Genomic DNA, 25,872 nt, shown 5'->3' with positions numbered 1-25,872 from the left:
AATTAATTCTTTTTTGTATGCAGGATTTTCACAAAGGTTGAAGACTCAACTGGTGATCAGAGAAGTGAGACTTCTATACCATATGGAGGTGAGAAAAGGCTAAGGGCCTGGAGCCTCTGGGGTTGTGGGAGGCAATTCACTGGAAGGTGAGAGGAAGAAATGTTTGGTAAGCAAAGGTGGTCCAGTTAAAGGTGAGTCTCAGGTGAAAAGGGTAACTCTGGTAATAGTTCTCTTCCAGCTCCAAAGGCCCCTTTTCTGATGGCAATTTCCTGTATAATTGCTGATTATCCCATAAATGCAGAATTTGATACTTTGAGGGGGGCAGTGAAGGAAGAGCTCAGGGCTCTTCCTGAGTTTATTGGGTTTTGATTGCCATCAGCTCAAAATAACCCCCATTCAAAATGGCATATTCTGAGATCACATGTTCTGAGCCCCTTCAGGATGTCAAATAAATTCTCCCAAGTTACATGGATCGGTGGCCAAGGCTGCAGTGTAATTTGGGTGGGTTACATCCATCTGTCCTAGAGCCCTTCCATAGCCCAGGTGGGTGAATGGAAAACAGATTCATGGATGGCTGTGCCCAGTGGGTGCAAATAGATGGGCTTAATGATAAAAGCATGAGAAGGAAAGATTGGGGTTAGGAGTAAGAAATCTGTGTTTGATTGGAGTGTGGTAGTGGGTGGAGCCACTTGAAATAAACCCAGGGATTTAAGGAAGAAACATCTTCTCACACACACAGCAACTAATGATTTCAGGTAAGGACTGCTCTTCTGACCAAGAGAGTTGCTTAGTTGCCTGCATGTTCTCTGAGCTTCCAAATCTGGAGGAGCGGTTGTCCAACTGAGCTGACTGGCTGCTGGTTAGGGAAAGGTTTTTTTGTTTTGTTTTGTTTTTTAATATATTTTATTGATTTTTTTTTTACAGAGAAGAAGGAAGAGGGATAGAGAGTTTAAAACATAGATGAGAGAGAATCATAGATCAGCTGCCTCTTGCACACCCCCTACTGGGGATGTGCCCACAACCAAGGGACATGCCCTTGACCGGAATCGAACTCGGGACCTTTGAATCCGCAGGCCAATGCTCTATCCAATGAGCCAAACCGGTTTTAGCAGGAAAGGACTTCTCTTAGCAGCTGGAATTAAAAGGTCAGGGGTCTCACAAGTCTCACAGGCCACCAGCAAATTGAGGACTGAGATTTCTCATGCATCCACTTCTCACTGCATAACCCACCTTTCCGAAGAAACCTACCTCAGTCCCATCCTTCTTTCAGGGCCCAAAGGCGATTGATGCAGCTCTGGCAAGACTTCCAGCAGAAATCAACTGTCCCCTCTGTCTGCATGCCCTGCAAGACCCTGTCACCATCGAATGTGGGCACAACTTCTGTCGCTCCTGCATCCAGCAGTCCTGGGCTGATGTACAGGACAGGTTCCCTTGTCCTGTGTGCCGTCACCCATGCCAAGAGAGGTGTCTGAGGAGCAACACCCAGCTGGCAAAGATGGTTGACATGGGCAAGATTCTCCAGTCCACCAGTGGCAAGAAGAGGCAGGAAGTGAGGCACTTGTGTGAGCAGCACAACCAATCCCTGACCCTCTTCTGTGAGGAGGACCAAGAGCTGTTGTGTGCCCTGTGCACTCAGCCCCCTGACCACCAGGGCCACCAGGTGAGGCCCATAGAGGAGGCTGCCTCTCATCACAGGCAAAGGCTCAGCAGTTACATTGGGCCCCTGAAGAAGCAGATGGCAGACCTTCAGAAATTAATAAACATTGAAAGCAAAAAAACCTTAGAATTGAGAGAGAAGGCAGAAACCCGAAGGCTGGAATTACTCTCTGAATTTGAGCGACTGAGTCAATTTGTAGATCGGTATCAAGAAGCAGTTCTTTCAAGATCAGCTGATGAAAAAAAGACTGTTGAAAAGGAACTCAGTGCTAATATACCTGAATTTTCAAAAGACAATTCCACATTCCAAAGCCTGCTAAGTCAGATACCAGAGTACAAGGTGCTGACAGATGTGGAATTGCTGTTACAAATGAAAAGTTTCTGCAAGAACTCTGAGGTGGCCTTCCCATCAACGTTCTCAGCTGAGATACACACCAAAGGCTGCAGTTTTCCTTTAGAGTATTCTGCCTTAAAGAAAATTATAAAGACATTTAGAGCTGATATCATTCTAGACCCTGAAACGGCACACCCTAACCTGATTGTCTCTGAGGATAAAAAATGTGTTCATTATACAAAGAGAAGGCAAGACGTTCCTATTTTTCCAAAAAGATTTACATTCATCACAGCTGTCCTGGGGTTTCCATCCTTTCATTCTGGCAGGCATTTCTGGGAGGTACAAGTGGGAGACAAACCCATTTGGGAGATAGGGGTTTGCAAAGATTCTCTGCCCACCAAGTCGAAGGAGAGCCTGTCAGCCCATCAGGGATGCTGGCAGATAAGGCGGCTGGAGAATGTCTATGATGCCCCAGGAGCTGACACCATCCCTCTCTTGTCTGAAGTGAAGCCCACAGACATTGGCATTTTCCTGGACTATGAGATGGGGGAGATCTCATTTTATAACATGACTGACAAATCACACATCTATACTTTCACTGACGATTTTAATCAACAACCTCTTAGGCCTTATTTCTATGTAGGACCTGACTCAAAACCTCTTAGGATTTCTATAGGAACTGACTGAATGAAAACTTTCTAAGGGACTGGACCAGTTTTTGTCCTTGTTTTTGACCAGTTTAATAAAGTTTTTTTAAATGAAGGTGTGTGTGAATTAATACAATAGTGGGTATCATGTTAATATGAGAGTAAATCTAATCCCCCTTCACTGGAAGGTGAAAGGAAGAAATGTGTGGTAAACAAAGGTGGTCCTGTTAACACCTAAGTCAGGAAGAGACTTTCATTTTGTTTCAACAACACAGTACAGGATTGTCCAGGTCCCCACGCACTCTTGGTTCAAGCTGTACCCAGTGTTTGGATCTTCTATAGCTGTTTACTGTGTGTGTGTGTGTGTATATATATATATAAATAATATGTATATAATTGATTTTTCACAGAGAGGGAGAGTTAGAAAGACCAATGAGAGAGAAACATCAATCAGATGCCTCCTGCACACAACCCACTGGGGATGTGCCCGCAACCAAGGTACATGCCCTTGACCAGAATCAAAACTGGGACCTTTCACTCTGCAGGCCCACACTCCATTTACTGAGCCAAACAAGTTTCGACTACTTAGCTTCTATACTCTTGAATTGGTCTGGGATTCCTAAATCCCTCTTCCCCTCCAGGGTATTCTCTGACCTGGACTCCTATGGTACTTTTGGGCTTCCTGCCTTATTTCACTGAGCCCAGAGGAGAGAAATCTTGGTCCTCTATAAGCTACAAACTAGGGTCTTAGTAGTTTTTGTATAGATGGTGCTAGCACAGTATTTGCCTGCTGAATAGCATGCTTAAATTTCAATTGTTTTTTTGGTTTTTTTCTTTTGCTGGTTATGGTGCTTAGTTTCATTTTCTTTTCTTTGTAGTGCTCATTGTGTTTGAAAAGAGTGTTTTTGGTCACCTAGCTGGCACTTGAGAATCTGAGCATCCTCACGGTAACTACAACTTTTCCTCTGTAAACCTAATTTCATCCCACAAACTTTAGAAACTGACTAGATACAAATTGAATTTAAAAATAAGACTCCCTTTTCCATCAGTGTTTTCCTTTTGAAAAAGAAATCAGCTGGCAGCAGTTTACAGACTCTTTCAGACACAGAGACAGATTTTCAGAGAAGGCAATGGTTTGAGACACTAAAAAGGAAGCCCTAGCTGGTTTTGCTCAGTGGTTAGAGGTTTGGTCTGCAGACTGAAGGATCCCAGGGTTTGATTCCAATTAAGGGCATATGACCAGGTTGCAGGCTCAATCCCCAGTAGGAGGGGTGGGGTGCAGGAGGAAGCCGATCAATGACTTTCTCTCATCATTGAACTATCTCTTTCTCACTTTCCCTCTGAAATCAATAAGAATATATTGTATATTAAAGGGAGAAGTGGTAGGAAGGGGGAGATAGAAAACTTGGAGACACCCTGGATTATCACAATAAAATTTGCTTTTTAGTTTATGGATCTTGTCATTTTGGGGATTCAATGGTATTGCCTGCAGATGACACACCCATCACTTTTAGCTGAGTAGAAAACTCTTAGAATGCCCCCATAATGGCCGCATCTAAAAGAGATAAGTGTTTGCCTCCATAAGTAACTGTGTGTGACATCATGACTACATCCCCTATCAGATACTTGTGTCTAGGTTAAATGTTTTTCCACCAAATATTATTCCACTACATGCCCTCCAAAATTAAGAATGAATGAATGAATAAATAAATAAATAAATTAGGAGGAACCTAAATGGCAGCATAGGTAAACGCCTAACTGCAACCTCACACAATTTCAAAAAATACAACTAAAATACAAAGTGGACATTATCCAGAACTACAGGAAAGTTGACTGACTGGAAATTCTACAACTAGAAATTCAAAGAAAACCAGAAGGAAAATAAGAGGAGCTGTAAAAGCCTAAGGTACAGAGACACAGTTTGCACGTTGGGAGAGGACTGAGCTGGAGAGGAGGGGGCAGCTGAGTGCCTGGCTGGTGTTCCCTAGCATAAAAGCTCCGGTCTGCTAAACCCCAGTTCTATAACCCAGGCTCATAAGGAGGGAATCTGGGCTGTAAGGCGGAAACTCAGTGGATAGGCAAAAGGCAGAGTCCTGAAGGCCCGCACGTTACGTGCAGAGGACGGACTGTTGACTGTGCTGCTGGATTGCCCTGTCTGGAAGAAGACAAAGGTTCTGGACTGCACTGAACCCCACTTCCAATCCCACTTGCAACTGCACTGAACCCCAGTTCCGGGCTCATTGTGGGAGAGACTAGACTGTCTGGTAGCGGGAGAAACTTGAGGGCACCTTTCTCTCAGAGGTGCTTGCAGCAAGTACCAAAGGACACTGAGGAACACTGAGACTCAGGAACCTCATAGGGTGGGGCTAGTTGTAGAATTTCCAGTCAGTAAACTTTCCTGTAGGCTCCACCATGAAATTCTGCCCCATCCAAGTTGAGCACAGAGGCTTTTGCAATTTTCCAAGTCTAGTAGAATAGGCTGTCTCCTGGCATAGACACAGCTGATTCTCACAACCAATTGGCCTGGAGTTCAGTTTCTCCCAGTGATACCAACAACAATCAAGACTTAACTACAATAAGGCTGCACACACAGTCCACAAAGGGGTGCACCAAGAGTGTTCACCTCAGGTAACTGGGAGGCTGACCCACTGAACCATATAGGACACCTTAACACACCAAGCCACCCTACCAACTCAGAGAAGCTGTGAAAATGCTACAGATCACAAACAGAAGAAATGAAGGACAAAAAGGAACTGGATATAGAGTTCAAAACCACAGTTAAAAGGTTTTTCAAGACTTTTCTAGAAAAGGTCGATAAAATAAATGAGACCTTTGAGGATATGAAAAGGGATCAACTAGAAATAAAGAATACATCATCTGAAATAAAAAATATTATACAGAGTCCTAAAAACAGAATGGAAGATCGCAAGAATCAAGTAAAAAATTTGGAACATAAAGAGCCAGAAGACACTCCTCTGCAGAAGCAAGACAAGAGAATCCGGAAAGTTGAAGATAATGTAAGAAACCTCTGGAACAACCTCAAGCAAACCAGCATCAGAATTATGGGGTTCCCAGAAGAAGAGAGAGAGCAAGATACCTAAAACATATTGAAAGAAATAGTGACAGAAAACTTCCCCCACTTGGTGAAAGAATTAGACCAGCGTTTTTCAACCGCTGTTCCGCGGCAAACTAGTGTGCCGCAAGATGTTGCCTGGTGTGCCGTAGGTGCAGACAAGACAATTTTATAATTTTTCACTATTTTGTTTACTTAATATTTCATAATAAAGTAATTATAAAATACTTTCTTTGTGTTTATTTGATTCCTATTCAAGAGAATTACTTTATATATAGTCAATATAGGCACAGAGTTAAATTTTTTAACATTTTCTAATGGTGGTGTGCCTCGTGATTTTTTTCATGAAACAAGTGTGCCTTTCCCCAAAAAAGGTTGAAAAACACTGAATTAGACTTACAAATCCAGGAAGCACACAGAACCCCAAACAAAAAGAATCCAAAGAGGACCACACCAAGACACATCATAATTAAAATTCCAAGACCAAAAGACAAAGAGAGAATATTAAAAGCAGCAAGGGAAAAGCAGGTAGTTACCTATAAAGGAGCACCCATACGACTGTCATTTGATTTCTCAACAGAAACCATGCAGGCCAGACTGGAATGGCAAGAAATATTCAAGGTGATGAATAACAGAACCTGCAGCCAAAAATACTCTACCCAGCAAAGCTATCACTCAGAATTGAATGCCAGATAAAGATCTTCACAGAAAAAATAAAGGAGTTCATCACCACCAAACCAGAATTATATGAATTGCTGAAGGGGTTCTTTAGGAGGAGGAAGAAGATAAAAATTATGAACAACAAATACATAACTATCAACAAGTGAATCTAAAAACCAAGGGAATTAAAAAATCTGATGAACAGAATTAACTGGTGAATATAATAGAATCAGAGGTATGAAAGGGGAGTGAATTGATGATTCTTGGGGAAAAGAGTGGAGTGTGGGGGAAGAGACTGAACATAAACTGTGCACCTATGGATGAGGACAATGGGGGGTTGGGCAAAGTGCAGAGGGTGGGGTGGGAACCTGGTGAAGGGGAGCAATGGAGGGAAAAAAATGAACATTTGTAATATGAACAATAAAGATTAATTTAACAAAAGAAAAAATATAAATTTTTATTAAAGTGTTCTATTATTTTATGTTAAAAAAAATTAGTAGCAGACATTATCACAGATATCCCCTTCCCCTCATGTTAAGCTTTCAATGAAAAGACTTCCTAAGGCAGCAAGTTAAGGCTCCAAGAGCAAGCTGATAAAGAGCACCGTAGGAAAACTGCAGAAGTAATGCCATTTATTCATTAAAATGGTCACATTATTTTTTAAAATATATTTTTATTGGTTTCAGAGAAGGAAAAGGAGAGAGAATCATTGGTCAGTTGCCTCCTACACCCCCCATACTGGGAATCAAGCCCACAGCCTGGGCATGCCCTGACCCGGAATTGAATTGTGACCTTCTAGTTCATAGGTTGACGCTCAACCACTGAACCATGCCAGCCAGGCTGAGAATACCTCAATTTATCTGAAGAATTACATGAATTTAAAATCAGTATAGAAGTTGACAGGGCATTTTCTTTTTAAGTATGATCCAAGACTAAAAGAGGTGTCCTTTCTTTTTAGACAAAACCACAGAAGATCCCTTCACTATCACTGAACATACTGATCTAGTGAAGGTATATAGTCAATACTGAAACTTCCTGAAGAGGGCAAAAATAGAAAGTTTAAAGTATTGCCAGTAGAAGGCGCTGTAGAGTTAACAGCCTACAATGGTTAGTCTGACACTGATCCAAGTAATCTTCATATCTTTATTTCTAGACAATGGGAAACTGTAGGAGTTTGCATAGTAAATCACCTAGTGAGAATTTGATCCTACAGTGAGAAACTTCTTTATAAATGCTACAAGGGCCAAGCTTCCATCCAATACTACACAAGCATATAAACTATATATGAAAAGGTGCCATTGGAGAAATCATTAACATAAGAAATGTCTTCCCTAATCAGTTTAAAAGTGGGAAGAACTCATGTGATCAAATTGTTTTAAATACATTAACATGCCAGCCTGGTTCTACAAGTAGCCAAATTATCAATAGGATTATGTAATGTGGAAGAAGTATTGGTGTAGGAGGTGTTTAAACTCTGTCTTTGGTCCTAGGATAAACCAGGCAGTTACATAATTTCAAAATGTGAAAGACAGACATTCTGAGATATCAAGGCTTGACAAATCACCATCACAATATCCAGAAGCTCTACATATTATACAGCCACACAGGTAAGAACTAAATTCAGGTACGCTACAAGAGTGGTAAAATGTCAATCTGCAAAAGCTGCAATTTTCTATGGCAGTTTGTCAGGTGGTCGGTCTTGTATTAGCCTGGATCCTTCTGCAATTGCTATCTTCACCTTGAACTCTCACATTCGACCTGAATGAGAGCCTAGGTCCGAGGAAGTAAAAGCCAACAACCGCTTACTCAACAGTGCATTGTGTCTCTTCAGGTATACTATTATGTCTCCTTGCTTTTCAATAATTTCTTCTAAACTTGAAATAGTCCTACAAAGAATCAAAATATTAATGGGTTACACATATTACCAATACTCATTGGTCTCTTTGCAAATGGGTCCCAACCAGTTGAAAACTAATGAAAAGTATAGCATATTGCATTTGTTACCTTTTCGTAGATATTTTAAGCCAAGGCAATATCCCAAAATGAGATTCTTTCATTTAACTGGGCTTCACCACAGCTAAAAGGAAGTAGCATCAAACCTAATTCCAGCTCTGGCACATATTGCTCAGTGAATAGAGCTTCAGTCCACACAGTTGTGTACCTGAGTTGCAGGTTCCATCCCTGGCCTGCGTCAGGGCACATGCAGGAGGCACCCAATAAAGATTAATTTAACAAAAGAAAAAATATAAATTTTTATTAAAGTGTTCTATTATTCAATTAAAAGACTAAGCTTTCAATTAAAAGACTTCCTAAGGCAGCAAGTTAAGGCTTTCACATTGATGTTTCTCTCTCTCCCACCCTCCCTCCCTTCTACTCTCCCTCTTTCAACTTCTATTCCCCACCCAAAGCTTACCTGAATCCAGTCTCTGAAGTAATATTGCTAGGATATGCATGGACTTTTTCTTCTTCAAGTATATCAGGCTGTGGTTTGACTTTATTAAATTTTCGAACCTTCACTAAAATAATAAAGTCATTATTGTCAGGTTACCTAATTATAAAAAATACTTTTACTTCCATTTATTCAAATTACATGAATTGGCTACTTTCAAAAAAGGTAATATCATAAAAATGCTTCACAAAGAGAAATGTTTTTGTTTTTTTTTATGTATTCAAACATTTGAAAGTTTATCATGTGACAAACCTGTACTAAGCATTGGGAACACCGTGATCATTGCTATTATTGATTATAACAACAGGGATTATTTCTTTGTGGACTGGAAGCACAGAAGGCACAGGGGAACTATTTGACTGGAACTCATTCAATTCTCAGAACCTGTCCCTTAGGGGGCTGCTTTCATTACTCATTTTCTGCAGTCAAGTCAAGTGCAGTCCAACAAAGCTGGGTAAGTAGCCAGGGCTCTAATCTGGGAAGCAGGGCTCTGAAGCTTCCACTGCGGACACTACCCTATGACAGAGCTACCAAACCAGAGAAAAATACAAAGAAATATATCTTCCAGAACAGGATAAAAAGGACCATAGAGCAGAGCTTGCACAGGGGCTAGGACACCCCTGGAAAGCAGCCCCTTACTCAGCAGGAGGGATGTGAAGGTGGGGAATTAGGTTTGTGGTTTTTCAGAGAGGAGAAAGAAGGTAGGACTTGAGTTCAGCCTTGAAGGAAACATGCAAGACTGGAGAAAGTGTGTGTTTTGTTTTGTTTTGTTTTGTTTTGTTTTCTTAGGGAGGGCAGGGGGAAGATCCAGAACAAATACTTAGGATCCTGAGAAGGAGAAAGAGAGAGTGAGGATGTGTGTGAAAATGTGTGTGTTTTTTCAATTAAGTATATACTTGTAAAAGTTACATTGAGATGATTAGCTTTAACACAACAAGATAGCTTTAGGAACAAAACAAAACACACACACACACACACACACACAAAAAAAAAAAAACCCACCAAGAAATAAGCTATTTTACTGCCTCCTAAATTTTCCATCTCCTGTCTTAAAGGAGGTAGTCAAGATTGCACTTTTAGTAGAGTAGGGGCTTGGATACCACTAGCCCACCCAGAAAAACTCTCCGCATATCAGTTGAACTAAAAATATTTCTTTTATAAATAACTCAGTGAGCACTAGCACAGGGTTCAAGTATCTGGCCTTAAGTTAACAAGTGCTCTATTGTGTGTATTTCATTATCAGACATTCAAGACAATGGTCAGGTAGAGTGAGACAAAAAGCCTACAAAGGTTATCAATAAACTGAGAGCTTTAAGAGAAGAGACAGAAGGTTCTTAAATGATTTATCCCAAAGCAATGTTGGCCTTAAGCAATTTTGCATGCATTGTTTATACACTTATTTTGTAGTTTGTTTCTTTTAATCGTAAATGCAAGATTTACATGTCAGCTGCCTTTGAGGAATCAAATGGTGGTGGTCTTCGGGGAACTTTTTGTTTTATACTGGAAAGGCTTCACTTTAATTGACAGAAACTTGTGGATGATACACAACTAAAAATGAGGCTCACTGGTATCTTCCTGTGGATTTGAAATTAGAGAAGTCTGAATGTCAGCAATGAGAGATACGGGTGCTCAACAGGTTCTCAGCTACATAAAAAAAAGCTCTGGAAACAACTTCCTTGTTCTCAAATGAGTGGGGCTTCAAGCTGGACTTTGTAAGAACAGCTTAGCTGTAGTTCTCACCTGTGTAGATGAGCAGACATGTCAGGGAACCGATCAGTTCCAGGGCCAGGATGGCCAGAATGAGGTCAAGATACAACCTGCTGGGCTCTGGGAAGGAATGCTGTATGCACAGTGTGAGGAGGAGAGCAGTGCTGCCTGGAGGAGGAAATAACCACAGTGTTAGCCAGAGCCATGCACACCCCCACACCCCCTTTATACAGGAAGTGAAGGAAGTTGGAGGATAAAAAACAAAAATCTGCTCATCTTTTGAGGGAGGAATAAAGGTAAACAAAACATCAAAGAGTTAATGATGTCTCCTAATACCAATATATAAGAAACTGAACTTTCTTAAACACTAAGAAATGGTTTTTTGCTTCATAGAATTATTAACAATGACATTCCTTTGGGTCATCCTTTGTGCATGGTGGTTTTTAGAAATTTGCATTATCCCAGTTCTTCCGCATTCATGGGTACTTGAGGAACCTAGTATATATTCTGTCCACCACTTAAGCTCCTGGCAGACCTACACCGCCTTTAGGAGCACTGCGATCCAGGGGTCCTCAAACTTTTTAAAGTGGGGGCCAGATCACGGTCCCTCAGAGAGCTGGAGGGCCGGACTATATGAACTACTAATTCCTACTGTAACACCTCGGCTGCGCTCACTGCCCAAAAAACCTGGCGGGCCGGATCAGACTCCTCTGCGGGCCGAATGTGGGCCGCGGGCCATAGTTTGAAGACACACTTGTATGAAAATCCGGACATACTGCTAACCTTGGAGAAATGCCTGATTTCCTCTGCTCCTTGACTTTCCCATCTGAAAAATGGAGATAACTATCTTTCTCACAGTGATATTGTTGTTGTTTTTTTAAAAATATTTTTATTATTATTGATTTTAGAGAGGGAGGGAGAGAGAGAGAAGGACAGAAACATCAACACTGAGCCACAGCCAGCCTGGCTGACTTTTTTTTTTTTTTTTTAATATATTTTATTGATTTTGTACAGAGAGGCAGGGAGAGAGATAGAGAGTTAGAAACATCGATGAGAGAGAAACATCAAATCAGCTGCCTCTTGCACACTTCCTACTGGAGATGTGCCCGCAACAAAGGTACATGCCCTTGACCAGAATTGAACCCGGGACCTTTCAGTCCCCAAGCCGACGCTCTATCCATTGAGCCAAACCGGTTTCGGCTTTTTTTTTAAATTTCTTTTGATATATTTCTTTTATATTAGTTTTTTAAATAAATTTTTATGGATTTCAGAGAGAAAGGGAGAAAGAAAGCTAGAAATCCAGTGTTGAGAGAAAATCATTGATTGGATGCATGCCTTCCATGGAGGATCGAGTCCGCAACCCAGGCACGTGCCCTGACCAGATATTGAACTGTGCCCTCCTGGTTGACACTCAATCCCTGATCCACCCAACTGGGCTCTTTTAGTTCTTTTTATGAACTAAAGCCATTAATTTACTTTGACCCTGGACTCCTCCTATTTAAATCTGGGAAAATAATACTTGTCATTCAATCCTGAGTTTAAAATGTATTTAAAATGTATCCAGGGGTCCTCAAACTTTTTAAAGTGGGGGCCAGATCACGGTTTTTAATGTTTTTATTCATTTTTAAAGAAAGTGAGAGGGATAGATGGATGGAAAGATAGACAGACAGAGAGAGAGAGAGAGAGAGAGATAGATAGATAGATAGATAGATAGATAGATAGATAGATAGATAGATAGAAACATCGATGAGAGAGAAACATCTTTGATCAGCTGCCTCCTGCATATCCACTATTGGAATCAAACCAGCAACCCAGGCATGTAGCCTGACTAGGAATCAAATCAATGACCCGTTGGTTCATGGGTTGATGCTCAACCATTGAGCCACACAGGCTGGGCATTAAAATATATTTGGATCTAAGGAACGAGGACAGATAAGTTAGATAAATATTTTCAACTTATTTAGAAGAAAAACCCCTTCTCCCATCTCCCTAAAATAAATGATTTTATTTTCTAGAGAATAACAAAAAGTATCAGGATGAAGCTAATCAATATCCAGCAATACTCAGAGTTGGACAGGGGGGTGGTAAGAGATCAACCAAAGAAATTGTATGCATATATGCATAACACATGGACACAAATAATAGGGTGGTGAAGGCCTGGAGTCAGGGGTAAGGGGGTGGGGGGAGAAGGGGTGCCTAGAAGGAGTTAATAGGGGAAAAAAGAGGACATATGTAATACTTTAAACAATAAAGATTTTTAAAAAAATATCCAACAATACTATCACACCTGACTTTAAAAATAGTTATACTCTTCTTATTAGCTGGAGTTTCTGTATCTTCTATAATTTACCTCTTTTTCTTCAAATAAGAAAAAGATACAAGAAAAACAGAAACAAGGTGAATACCTGCCCCAATCTTTTTGATATTCTGAATCCTTATATGAGCAACATAAAAGTGATGCCATCTGCGATTAAACTAAGGGTCCAATTATTTAGAAACATTAGGATTAAGGATCACATTTTTAACAATAATTTGAAAGTCATTTTGGTGGACTCATAATAACTATTTCCAGAAAATCTCTTATAATGGAACATTATTTTGGTTATAGAGCATATAAGGTCTTTCAGTAATCAAAAAATAGATTTTTGCTCAGGCCTGTGCGGGTCAGTTGTTTTGAGCATGGTCCAATGCATCAAAAGTGGCAGGTTTGATTCCCAGTAGGGTACATGCCCAGATTTTGGGTTCAGTCCTCTGTTGGGGTGCCTTTAAGAGGCAACAGATGGATAGTTCTCTTTCTTTCTCTCTCCCTCTCTAAAATCAATCAAAACACTTAAAAAAAAAAAAAGTTTTCTGATCACCTCCTCCACCCAAAGGTGATAGTGACACCTTCTGGCCAGGAGAGAGCATTACACATCAAGTCGAACATAAAATCTATGGTATCTTCCTCAGGGAGCAAGCAGTAAATGTCGTCCCCTTCTGGATGATCACAGGTCAGCCATCTCTATAAAATGGGCTTTCTCTGCTAGCAGGCCCTCATCTCCACTAAAAATGTCACCGAGTGGATGAACTTGCAGGTTGCAGTTTGTCCTTAAGTAAATGCACTAGCACAGAATAAAAATAAAAATTAAGTTCTGTAATGCTGTTTTTTTCTGGCAAAAAAGTATTCATTTCTAATCTGGTTTAAAGATTTATTCTGGACTCGCAGTCAAAAAGGGTATTTTAACATGATAGAAGCTTTATAATAACTTAAGGCAAAACTACCTACCTAAAGAAGCTCAGTTTAATTCCATTAAGCCTTTGAAACAGTAAAGAAAAGCAGGCACTCATTATTCTAAATGCTAATATTGCCTTCATAATTTGCTTTTCTTTTTTTCATTTTGGATAATGCATCTTATTATGTAACAGTTTCTCTCTTATTACAAGGATAGTACCGAGTTTCATTTAAAATTCCCTCTTCTTATCTTACAGGTATAAAATCACAGCAGCATTTCTATCTCCTTGAGATGAATAATGAGATACAAATACATGGACACAGCAATACATGCATACCATGTTCATAATGAAGGAGTAGAAAATGCCACCTGGAGATGTAACTCTTTGGCATAAGGATTACTTTAAGCCGATTATTTTCAAGGAACAGCAGACACAAGGGAAAAAGCTCTGAAAACAGACAAATTATCCATGTGTAAGACTGTCTCCCTCTCTGTACCAGGAAGAGAAGGATGATTCTAAATCTCAAGAAACTGTTATCAATGGAGAAGGTATCTACTTAAATCTGCTTAACAACGTTACCCTTGTTTTCTTTGCTTTTCTTGTAACCTCCCATAACTGCCTCCCTCCCCAGCATCTTCTTTTGTCTTTAGCTGGAGATGGTATTTAAGATAGTGGCTTTGGGCCATTTTGGGGTGTTACAGTATCCTGAGTATCTGTATAGAGCATACATGTTATTAAACTTGTTTGTTTGTCTCCTGTTAATTTGCCTTTTATTACAGTGGGGATCTCAGACAAATAAATGAAAGGTAGAGGAAAAATTATATTCCTGCCCCTATAATAACCAACACATATTTCAAAGGAAAACGAAGCATATATATATATATATATATATATATATATATATATATATATATAAAAAAAAAGCTTCAAGACATTTAGGTGATCCAAAATTTAGCTGCCACAACACATATCAGTCTCACAAAACCGAGAATCTACAGTAAGTCCTGACTTAACTTTGTGAATAGGTTTCTGTGACATTAAGTAAAACAGCATATAAAGAAACCAATCTGACCATAGGCTATTGATATAAATAAGAATTAAGTTCCTATGGCATCCCATCAACATTTTAACAAAATGATGCTGAATGAAATGACATTATTCAAGGACCTGCTGTATCCTATCTAATAAAAGAGTAATATGCAAATTGACCATCACTCTAACACACAAAGATGGCCACCACAAGATGGCCAGCAGGGAGCACAGTTGGGAGGGATTAGGCCAGCAGAGGAGGGAAATTGGGGCAACCAGGTCTAAGGGAAGGGCATCTGGGGAGGACCCAGGCCCGCAGGTGAGAGCAGTTGGGAGAGGCCACGCCTGCAGGGAAGGGCAGTTAGGGGTAATTGAGCTGGCAGGGGAGCAGTTAGGCATCAATAAGGCTGGCAGGGAGTGGTTAGGAAGTGGTCAGACTGGCAGACAGAAGCAGTTAGGGGCAATCAGGAAGGCAGGGAGGCGAGCAGTTGAGAGCCAGCAGTCCTGGAAAGGGATGTCTCAGATTGGAGAGGGTGCAGGCTGGGCTGAGGGACACCACCCCTCATGCACAAATTTCATGCACTGGGCTCGTAGTCTGATTATAAAATCAAGTTTTCAGATTTTCTTTTTGCTGTAATTTTTGCTACTCAACAAAGCCACAGACAAGCTGAGAGATACAACTGGGCTTACCAGTGGAGTGTATCATTAATGCAAGTCTTTTAAGGTGCCTTGTTGATCGGTAGATCATGTGATAGCCTCGGTTTCTCACTTTGCTGTGGTGATACTGAAGGTAGCGCTCAAGAAGGAAATGCAGAATCCACAAAATAACTTTTCCAAGGATTATGACTGTCTGAACTTTCAGTGGGTTAGTGTAGTTTCCTGGGCACTTGTCCTCATTTGGATTAGGGTAAGAACAAAGCACACCTGTTAAAAATGCTAAAATAACAAACACAACCTGGTGGAAAGGAAAATAGTAGATTTAATATTCAATATTTAGATTTCAGAAACATTATCACCATCCCATCACATACTCGCTATGCTTATGACATTTTGTTTTTAAATTTAAATTGATTTTTCCAGCAACTTTTAGCCCCTCTATGCTCCTCCACCACTGCAATTACTGCACTGTTGTCCAAGTCCATGATTTCTCTCTCCTTTTTTCTTTTCTGCTCAGTTCCTTCACTGCCTCTAAGTTTATGTTTCTGATATCCTATTTTTATAAATGTTTTAAAAAACTGCATTTTTACAAACTTTAAAAAATATATTTTTATTGATTTCAGAGAAGAAGTGAGAGGGAGAAAGATACAAGCAGCAATGATGAGAGAAAATCATCGATTGGGTGCCAACTGCATACCCACACTGGGGATTGAGGCTGAAACCCAGGCATGTGCACCTGACCAGAATCAAACCGAGGACCCTTCAGTCCCGCAGGCCTATGCTATAGCTATTTATTGATTTCAGAGAGGGAGAGAGAAACATCAATGATGAGAGAGAATCACTGACCGACTGCTTCCTACATGCCCCACACTAGGAACCAAGCCTGCAACCCAGGGATGTGCCCTTGACCCGAATCGAACCCAGGACTCTTCAGTTCGCAAGCCAACACTACATCCACTGAGCCAAACCAACTAGGGCTAGTATGCACATTTTAAATGTTGATAAATATAACCAATTTAATATATTTTTTTATTGATTTCAGAGAGAAGATGGAAGAAGGAGAGAGAGAAAAACATCAATAATGAGAGAGAATCATTGATTGGCTGCTTCATGCACGCCCTCCACTGGAGATCCAGCCTAGAACCCGGGCATGTGCCCAGACCAGGAATCTACCCTGATCTCCTGGTTCATGGTTCAAAGCTCAATTATTGAGAAACACCAGGTGAGCTTATGTATTTTTTAAGAAAGTCACCTATACACTGTCACAAAGACACCCTTCCTTTTTATAGCTGCATAGTATTCCATTGTGTAAATGTACCACATCTTTTTAAAAAATATATTTTTTTTTATTGATTTCAGAGAGAAAGGAAGGAGAGATAGAAACATCAATGATGAGAGAGAATCATTGATCTGCTGCCTCCTGCACATTCCCCATTGGGGATCAAGCCTGCAACCTGGGCATGTGCTCTTGACTGAAATCGAATCTGGGACCCTTCAGTCCACAGGCCAACACTACTTCTATTATAGAGCCAAACCAACTAGGGCTGTATCACATCTTTTTAATCCACTAATCTAGTGACGGGCACTTGGGCTGTTTCCAGATCTTAAAAAAAAAAAAAAGAAGGATCTTTTACCCTTTGAGACAGCATGGAGGGGCCTGGAGAGTATTATATTAAGCAAAATAAACCAGTCAGAGAAAGACAAGTATCACATGATCTCACTTATGGAATCTAATGCATAAAATAAGCTGCCAAACAAAATAGAACCAAAAGATAGATATAGAGACAGTAAAGCAACAAGCAGACTGTCAAATTACAGCGGGGAGGGTAGGGAGATTAGGGGGAGATAAGACATCAACCAAAGGACTTGTATGCATGAATATAAGTACAACCAATGGACAAAAAACTCTGGGGAGGGAGGGCATGTATGGGAGTGGGGGGGGGGGCCCACAATGGAAAAATATATAAACAGATAATAATTTAATAATAATAATAATAATAATAATAATAATATAGATCCAGAGATACTGAAGCCTGCAACAGAACGAAAAATTTCAAGGGGTTGGGGGGGAGGGGGGGAGGAAGAGACTAACCAAAGAACTTACATGCATATACATATAACCCATGGACACAGACAATAGTGCAGTGAAGGCATGAGGGAAAAAATGGGGACACCTGTAATACTTTCAACAATACAGATAAATTAGGGGGAAAAAGAAAAAGAACATCACTCTAGATGGATCGCTTTCTTGCGGCAAACTTACATGTATTAACAGAAGAAGATTTGCTACAATGACCGTAGGAAGAGGATGGAATCTGGGTCTAAAATGAGCCTGTAAGGAATACTGTGAAAGATGCTGGCTGTCCAGAAGGGGGTCATCTTCAACACTCTGGGATGGATCCAAGGAACCCTGGGGTGTAGGAAAAAGAAAGCAAGCTATAATTACCACTTTGTGGGTTACGTTTCCTAGACAAATTTACTGAATTATAAAGCTTTAAAAAGCGTTATACAAGTTAGAGGGAAAACACACACACACACTCCCTACCTAAAGCCAATTTTGATTATAGATAAACCTCTGTAACTTCTATATACAAATTGGCAAAAACAACAATCATTAAAACAGGTAGAGGACAGCTTCACTTATCTTCAAACAAGGTAATACACGAGACTAAAGCAAATAATTTTCTTCAAACCCTCAGTACTTAGAGGTGAAGGCTTTATTCAGAGGACTTAAAAAAAAACTTTGTTATGATAGAAATATTTTAGAGTGCTAATAGAACAGAGTACCCTGACAGACTTTCCAAGGAGACTTTTAGTTTGTAGATGTCTGATTCTCAATGAGAGCAACCATTTGCAATGTCACTGAAGTAGTTGGCAAAAGTTCAGCTGCTACTTTAAAAATCTACTTAATCATGTTTAACAGTATTGTCTTGACAGAACAGTACTGTCCAGTCTCTGTTGCATACAAAAATCTCTCAATGTCAGATTCTTAGCTAGTGTGGTCCAGTGGTTGAGCACTGATCTATGATCCAGGAGGTCACAGTTTGATTCCCTGTCAGGATACATGCCCAGGTTGCAGGCTTAATTCGCAGTGGGGGGCATGTAGGAGGCAGCCGATTGTTTATTCTTTCTCATTATTGATGTTTCTATCTCTCCCTTTCCTTTCTTCTCTGAAATCAATAAAAATATATTTAAAAAAAAAAGATTCTTAGGGAAAACTGTTATATAAACTTAAGACACAGTCAAAAGGAAATTACATTTTTCATTGGGGAGGCCAGGGTAAAGGCATGCATGACTAAACAACATATAGTAGAATATAGTGCACAGGATTCTAATAGGGGAGTAATAAATTAGCAAATGAATAGCACAGATAATGCAACAAATTTAGGTTAACTAGGTATCCTAGAATGAGAGGGAAATTATGTCTTAATTTGCAAAAGAGAAGCTGGAGAATAGAATTAGGAGACAGAAGATAAGGGCTTTCTACTTTGGAAGGGGTAAAGGATGCTATGTTGGTCACTAGCATTAAATAGATATTTCAGTAATGTGGGGCTTTGATTTCCAGTCTTAGGCATTCAATGCTGCTCCATAATTTTTAAAATCCTCACCCAAGGATATGTTTCCACAGGTTTTAGAGAGAGAAGGAAAGAGAGAGAGAAAAACATCCATGTAAGAAACAAATGGTTGCCTCCCAAACTCTCCAGGACCACTGGGGATCAAACCCACAATCTCAGTATGTGCCCTGGCTGAGAACTGAACTGACAACCTTTGGGTGTATGAGACCACACTCCAGCCAACTGAGCCATCCAGCGAGGCCACTGGTCTGCAATTTTTAAAAATCAATGCCTAGATAGTTTCCTGTTTAGTTGCCAAAACTCCCGGTACAATTCTGATTACTACTTCTATTCTCTTCAAACTCCTTTGCCTCTGGCTCTTTCTCGTCAGCAGATGTTGTAGTTTCCACAGCTCTTTCCTTACCTAATGTCCATGCAGCCTTCCAGGCTCAGTTGGGACAATTCCCATGGGTAGCCTTCCCGGGCAGCCAAGCATCTCGATCATGCCACCCCGCCCAGTCTCCCCAAGCATTTGGTGCCGATCTCCTCTAGCACACTATCCTGTGATGGTCTCCTTACTTACTAGTATGTCTTCCCCAATAGACTTTACGAGACCCACTCTCCCCACTTCCTATGTATTTGTAATGCTATGACCTGTGGTTGGCACTCAGGGAACACGTGATGAATGAATGAAAGTTCCAAACCTGTCCTGGCAGTGTTCCCTCACTCAGTTCTGGTATCTCATAATCAGGAGAGATTATCAAGAGCTGTAGGGACCATCAACAGTAAGTGCCGTGGTTAAGGGCAGACTCCTAGGACAAACTGCCTGGGTTCAAATGTAAGTTCTACTTCATCCCTCTGTGCCTCAGTTTCCTCATCTTTAAAAGAAGAATAATTATAGGACCTGCTTCATAGCTTTGTTGGGAAGATTAAATAAGTAACTACACATATAAGTCCTTAGAACACTGATAGGTACAGAGTAAGCAATCAATAAATATTAGCTACTATTATCTCTAATTCTTGCTTTCCCATTGATAATATTCATTACCATGTAATATTCATTATCATATAATATGCATTGCCATACCATACAATATTCCTTACCATTTGAACTCCCAAATCTGTTCTTTCCTCTATTCTCACTATCTCCGTCAAGGCTCTCATCATTTTTCATGGCCTGTGCTAATACCTCCCAATCTCTAGACCTTTGCAATTCTCTCACTGCAGAGTTCTTCCAAAACAAACATTCGCATCTCTCTCCTCCAAACCTTGGGTACCTCCCCATTATTCGCAAAGTCCAAACACTTTGTCTGGCTATGTGCTTTACAATCCATTCCCAAGTTACCTTTCAGGATTTGCTCTCACTACTTTCCTCCCTCCTTCCTGATGTCAGCTGCTGTGCCTCCACCTTTCAAATACCTGTCCCAGCAAAAATGCTGTCTCCTTAATGCCTCAACACTGTTCCTACTGCCCTTTTCACCTGACATTGTAATTTTCATATCTACAAGTTTGACGTGGGCCTATTTTATATCTTCCATGTGTCTTTAAAACCTTTATAATACATAGAAAACTGTTATAATTTTTAATGTCTCTTATTTCTAGCTTGAGAATGTCATTTCTGGATCAGTTTCAATGGATTCATACACCTCTCTTTTATAGCTTACTAGAGGCCCAGTGCATGAATTTGTGCACAGGAGTCCAGCTGGCCCAGCCCCAATCAGGACAGATAGAGCCCAGGCCTGTCAGGAGGAGGAGATGGCGGGAGGTTGGCCAGCTGGCCCAACCCAATCAGCCAATCAGGGCTGGGATGGCTGGGGGAAGGGGCCGAGGGCGATTGGCCAGCTGGCTCTGCTCCCAGTTGGGGGGAGAAGGGGGCCGGAGTTGGCTGGGGGTTGGCTGGGGGTAAGGAGCTACGGGCCCCTAGGGTAACTCAGTTAATTCTGGGCATAAATGTTTCTCCTAAAAATGTTTTTATATACTTAAATATTATTTGCAATTATGCTATTACTCCGAACACTGGGATATATATATATATCCTGGTTTGGATCCATCTAAAGGGGCCTCAGAAGTCCTTTCATCCCTACCATACCTGCCTAAATTCAAAACACCCCATTGTTTTCCTCCAAAGTCGGTTTTCTGTAGATGCTAGCCACAGGTCTGCCCGTGGGACACGGGCGGCTGGCCTGCCCGTTGCAGCCGCTCCAGGTCCACATCGCAGCCCTTCAGAGCCAAGGGGGGGAAGGGGCCCGCTAGGAGGGGAGATTCCCGCAGGCGCCCCAGCGGGATGGAGCGGGGCCCAGCGGCTGGGCGCCCGGGACGCGCCAGGAGCCCGGGCGGTGAGGCCAGCGCGCTCAGGGGGAGCCCCCAGTTCCGGGATCACAGCTGCGCCAGGCACGTGGGCTGGGCCCCCGCCTGGAACCCGGAACCCGCAACCCGCGCAGCCACCATCGAGCGGACTCCCGGGAAAATAAAAGGCCGTGGCGGCCCGTCGCCGACCCCACCCCTCCTGGATGCCTCCCATGACCCCGCGCCCCGGGCCGCCCCGCGCAGGAAGCACCGCCTCCCGCCCGGGACGCACGGGGTGAGGGCGGCTTCCCCGCGCAGTCTCCGCCCAGCGCGCCCAGGACAGGAAGAAGGGGATTCCGGGGCCAGCCGCCCGCCACTTGCGTGCACTCACATCTTCCAGCCTGCCCCCCGCAGCCATTTCCCGACGCTTGAGGCCGAAGCCCGGGCCGGCCCGGCCCCTCCACCTGTTCACGGGCGCGGCGGGCCCGGGAAATTGCCACCTTCACAGGGACCGGCCCGCCCCCACTCCAGACACACCCGCTCCGGCGCCGGCCCCGCCTCCGTCCTCCCGTGGCCCCGCCTCCTCGCTTCCGATTGGTCGAGGTAAGGGGAGGGGCGTGTCCCGCCCCGGAGACCGGACCCGTGGGCCGCAGCTGTCGCGTGACCTTGGTTCCTAGGGTTTTCCCACTCTGCTCAGGTCCGCTATTGGCCAGAGTCTTGGGCATTAATTAAAGGATGTATTACAAGTCCAAGAATTTAAAACATTTTCGGCCTCTCCTTGCTTCTTTTTAAAACGTTTACTCTTTTCATTCTTAGGTTTTGTTTGCAGGCATAGCTCCAGGCATAATTAGAACAAGTTAGCAGAATTTTAGAGATCCCATTTTTTAGCTCAAACCCCAGGAGAGAGGCACGAACGAAATAAAGATTCTAACTCCTATGACATATTCACAGATGTCACCGATGGGCATGAGTAAAGAAACCAAATTACAGGCCAGTCTCTCAGGCTTTGCTTATCTGTAGCTCCCTCTTCTGGCTCTGATTCAGTTGGGAATGAGCAGACTCAACCCTGTGTCAGGAGACGCTCTCCTGTGTCTGAGTCTTTCCTTGTATAACGCTTTTAGGAGTAAACAGTTTTACCCTTTTTCAACTTGAGCTGTATATTTTTTAAAATAAGCATTCCCCAGTTAATGGATTATTTAGTGACTAACAGCCATTTGGAAGAAAAAAAGCTGGATCACTCCCACATACCTTAAACCAAAGTAAATGTCTAATACTGTAGTTCAGAGATTTAAACATAAAAGTGAATCGACATGAGTTCTAGGGGGAAAACAATAACAGTTTTACAATAAAGATTATTCATGCATGACCCTGAACCCAGAGGAACTAAAGAAAAAAGTGTGCCCTGGCGGTTTGGCTCAGTTATAGAGAGTGGGCAGGAGGGTGGATTTCTTCCACAGGAGGAGGCAGCCCACCAATGAGAGCTGGAAACCCGGCATGAGACCTGATCACCAACTGTGATCTCTTGGTTCATAGGTCAAAGCTCAACCACTGAGCAACACTGGCTAGGCTAAAAAAGTTTGGAATACACACAAAACTGCTTATCATCAAATTGGAAATAAAAAAGTAAGATCATTCAAAAAAAGGCATGATGTTACATATAAAGAATGCCTTAAAAAATCCACAAAAATAGTCTTAGAGCTAATAAAGAGTTTGGCAATTCTTCAAAAAGCTAAACATAGACTTACTATAAGACCCAGCAATTCCAATCTTAGGTATATATTCAAAGGAATTAAAAGCAGGTACTTGTATTGCCAATGACCATTACAGACTTGTTTACAGGTGCCAAAAGGTGGAAACAATTCATGTCCATCAATAGACAAATAGATTTTTAAAAATGTAATATACTATCCAGTCATAAAAAGGAACAAAGTCCTGATACTTGCTACAACACAAATAAACCTTGAAATTATTATGCTAAGTGAAATAAACCAGATACAAAAGGAGAAATATTATGTAATTCCACTTATATGAAATATCTAGATTAGACAAGTTCTTAGAGACAGGAAGTAGATAGAGGTTACCAAGGGCAAGATGGAAGTAGATAGAGGTTATCATCTGGGAAAGATGGAAGTGAGAGATTATTGTTGAATGGGTAAAGATTTCTGTTAAAAAAAAAATTCTGTTTGAGGTAATGAAAATTAGAGGAAATACATAGTGGTGATTATTGCACAGTATTATAAATGCAATTAATGCCACTGAATCTCACACTTGAAATTAGTTAACATGGCTCCTGCTGGTGACTCAGGTGGTTGGAGCATTGTCCCATACACCAAATAGGATGTGGGTTCAATTCCCAGTCCCGGTGTGTATGGGAGGCAACCTATCCATGTTCTCTTCCCCCCTCTCTCTCTCCCTTTCCCCCTTCCTCTCTCTCTAAAATCATTGGATGAAGATTTAAAAAATAGTCAAATGGCAAATATGTTATAAATATCTAAATATCTAAATAAAAACAGAATTAAAAAAAAAAGTTTGGAATATACCACAAAACTGCTTATCATGTAATTGTGAATCACAGCAGGATTCTAATGTTTAAAAAACATTTTTTAAAGAGCAAATGATAAAAGCAAGTAGTTCACAGAAATAGAAAAGCAAACAGAATAAGAAACATATGTTTAATCTCACAATCTTAAAAATGGAAAATAAAATAACAAAAGGTGCCATTTTACCTATCAGGACATGAATTGTTTCCACCTTTTGGTGGAAGACAAAATTATTAATGAGAGTGTGGGAAACAATCATGCATTATTAGAAGCAGTGTGAATTACAGTAATATTTTGAGGACACTTTGACAAACCTACCTAATAAACATTTACCCAGGTTTTAAATACTTATTTATTCTTTGACTATAGATTTTTTTTTCTGCAGTTGTACATAAAAAAGTGAGAAAAATACTTGTTGCAAAATTATTTCTAAAACTTCCTCTTTATTAAAAACAGTAATAACCTAAATATTTGTCAATGGGGAACTAATTAAATAAAATACTGTATCAATGGAAGTTGACATTAAAAGCCCAGGGGTAGATCCATATGCATGCATTTATATGTACTGCAGAATGATAGCCAGGTAAGAACAACTCAATTTGGAAATATGTATATATGTATCCATTTGTGTGAAAATACCTGTTACATATTTCTTTTTGTACAATTATGAAAATTTTTACAAGAATATACCAGAATCATTCAGTTATCTCTTCTGAGTAGGACTAAGAATGAGGAATAATGTTTTCTTTCCTGTTAAAGTTTTTTCACACTCTGAAATTTTTACCATTCATTACTTTTTAAAGATAATTTTTAGTTTTTATTTATTAATTTTTAGGAAGCAAGAGAAAAACAATGATTTGTTGTTCCACTTACTTATGCATTCATTGGCCGATTTTTGTAGGTGATCTGCCCGGGGATCAAACTGCTACTTTAGCATATTGGTACGACACTCTAACTTGGCCAAGGCTGTAACAACCCTGAATATTTAAAAAAGATTTCTTTTTCTCATATAATTCACATTCAATTGACCTTTATCCTTTAGTAAGTGATAAATTAGCAAAGATTAATCCAAGTATTCAGAGTTTAGAAGGTTATAAGCAGACAAAAGCCTTCCTCACCTACTTAGATTCTAGTTCACACCATTTTTCTAATTGACCCCCAATACTATTTCCTGTCATCAATAAGAGTTTTATGGTTTATCCTTATCTCCCCCCCCCCTCCCGCCTCCGACTAAACTTCAGACACTCTGGAGTGTAATCCATCACACACAACCCGGAAGTGCACACGCAGCAAATGGTCATTGAATCGAACCCAGTCAAAGAGAAATGAGAGGAAAGGTATAAAAATAAAATACTAACGGAAGGTGGGAGGTGAGATGAACAGAGCAAGAAGGACATGGTGGAAGGAGACAGATGGGAAGGAAGAGGAGAGATGACAGAAAGGCAGCCCTTGTAAAAGTTGAGGAGAGAGGTATGGGAGCTGAGGGTCACCTGATTAGGTAGTCACACATGCTTTGTATTAATCAGATCAAGATGTAGGTGAAACAGCAACAGGGCTGGTAGGCGGCACAGGGAGATAAATAAGGTAAGGTGCCTGAGGCAGGGCAGGGGAGGCACCAGGTGAAAGATGAAACAGAGGGGCTGGAGACTGGGATCAGGACACAGGCTTTATTGGTGGAGAATACCACTGCCAGGCTGCCTTCCAAGGAGAAAGAGCACAGGTGCTCAGGAATGTTCAGACTGCAGGTGGAGTTTACATCATTCTCCATCCCTCTGTTGGAGGAAGGGAGGATCTATCACCAGGCACACGAACATTACCAGCTGTCAGTGAGAGGCAGAGCTGTCCCAGGCACTGAGCGAATGGCTACCTGGGGACAGGACCCTCCGCTGGGCCCTCAGCACACTGCCAGGCCACTAACAGCAGCAGGCACTTCATTTGAGCAGATTTCTCGTTGGGTAGGTTTGCTGTGGATCCTGCCATAAACTTGCAGGGTTTACTCCCAGAATGCCCCTAGGTCTGGGGCAGATTCATTGTCTGAAGTATAAGCTTTAAAGGCCAAGGGCATCT

General features: G+C 41.3%; 2 protein-coding genes across 4 annotated transcripts; one reads left to right on the top strand and one right to left on the bottom strand.

Annotated features, from left to right (window-relative positions):
• Positions 1–1,225: 1,225 nt before the first annotated feature.
• Positions 1,226–2,677, top strand: LOC118711325 (putative tripartite motif-containing protein 75; the record flags this gene model as incomplete). The annotated part of the gene is made up of 1 exon (XM_036424343.1): positions 1,226–2,677. A coding segment is annotated over one exon (1,452 nt), but the record flags the coding sequence as incomplete, so codon positions are not given.
• Positions 2,678–7,886: 5,209 nt separating this feature from the next.
• Positions 7,887–21,829, bottom strand: TMEM192 (transmembrane protein 192). 3 transcript variants are annotated; one of them, XM_036424333.2, is made up of 6 exons: positions 21,657–21,827; positions 17,689–17,835; positions 15,459–15,723; positions 10,560–10,694; positions 8,784–8,886; positions 7,887–8,256 (listed from the first exon to the last, which is right to left on the bottom strand). In XM_036424333.2, the coding sequence occupies exons 1-6, from the start codon at positions 21,681–21,683 to the stop codon at positions 8,118–8,120; spliced, it is 816 nt and encodes a 271-aa protein (XP_036280226.1). In that variant the 5' UTR covers positions 21,684–21,827; the 3' UTR covers positions 7,887–8,117. The 3 variants fall into 3 exon arrangements, with proteins under 3 accessions (XP_036280226.1, XP_036280227.1, XP_036280228.1); XM_036424334.2 differs by lacking the exon at positions 10,560–10,694 and having other exon boundaries at positions 21,657–21,829; XM_036424335.2 differs by lacking the exon at positions 17,689–17,835 and having other exon boundaries at positions 21,657–21,829.
• Positions 21,830–25,872: the final 4,043 nt, after the last annotated feature.

Source organism: Pipistrellus kuhlii, unplaced genomic scaffold (genome assembly GCF_014108245.1).
Source record: "Pipistrellus kuhlii isolate mPipKuh1 unplaced genomic scaffold, mPipKuh1.p scaffold_m20_p_8, whole genome shotgun sequence".
Lineage (NCBI taxonomy): Eukaryota > Metazoa > Chordata > Mammalia > Chiroptera > Vespertilionidae > Pipistrellus > Pipistrellus kuhlii.
The sequence above is the reverse complement of the archived record's forward strand: the minus strand, read 5'-3'. Positions and strand labels throughout refer to the sequence as shown.

Bases quoted from the DNA above. Each gene is read 5' to 3' on its own strand.
- TMEM192 (XM_036424333.2), bottom strand. From the start codon at position 21,683: ATGGCTGCGGGGGGCAGGCTGGAAGAT. The intron at 17,836-21,656 runs GTGAGTGCACGC...CCTACACCCCAG, and splicing joins CGGGGGGCAGGCTGGAAGAT to GGTTCCTTGGATCCATCCCA. The intron at 10,695-15,458 runs GTAAGCCCAGTT...TTCCTCCTCCAG, and splicing joins ATTAATGATACACTCCACTG to GCAGCACTGCTCTCCTCCTC.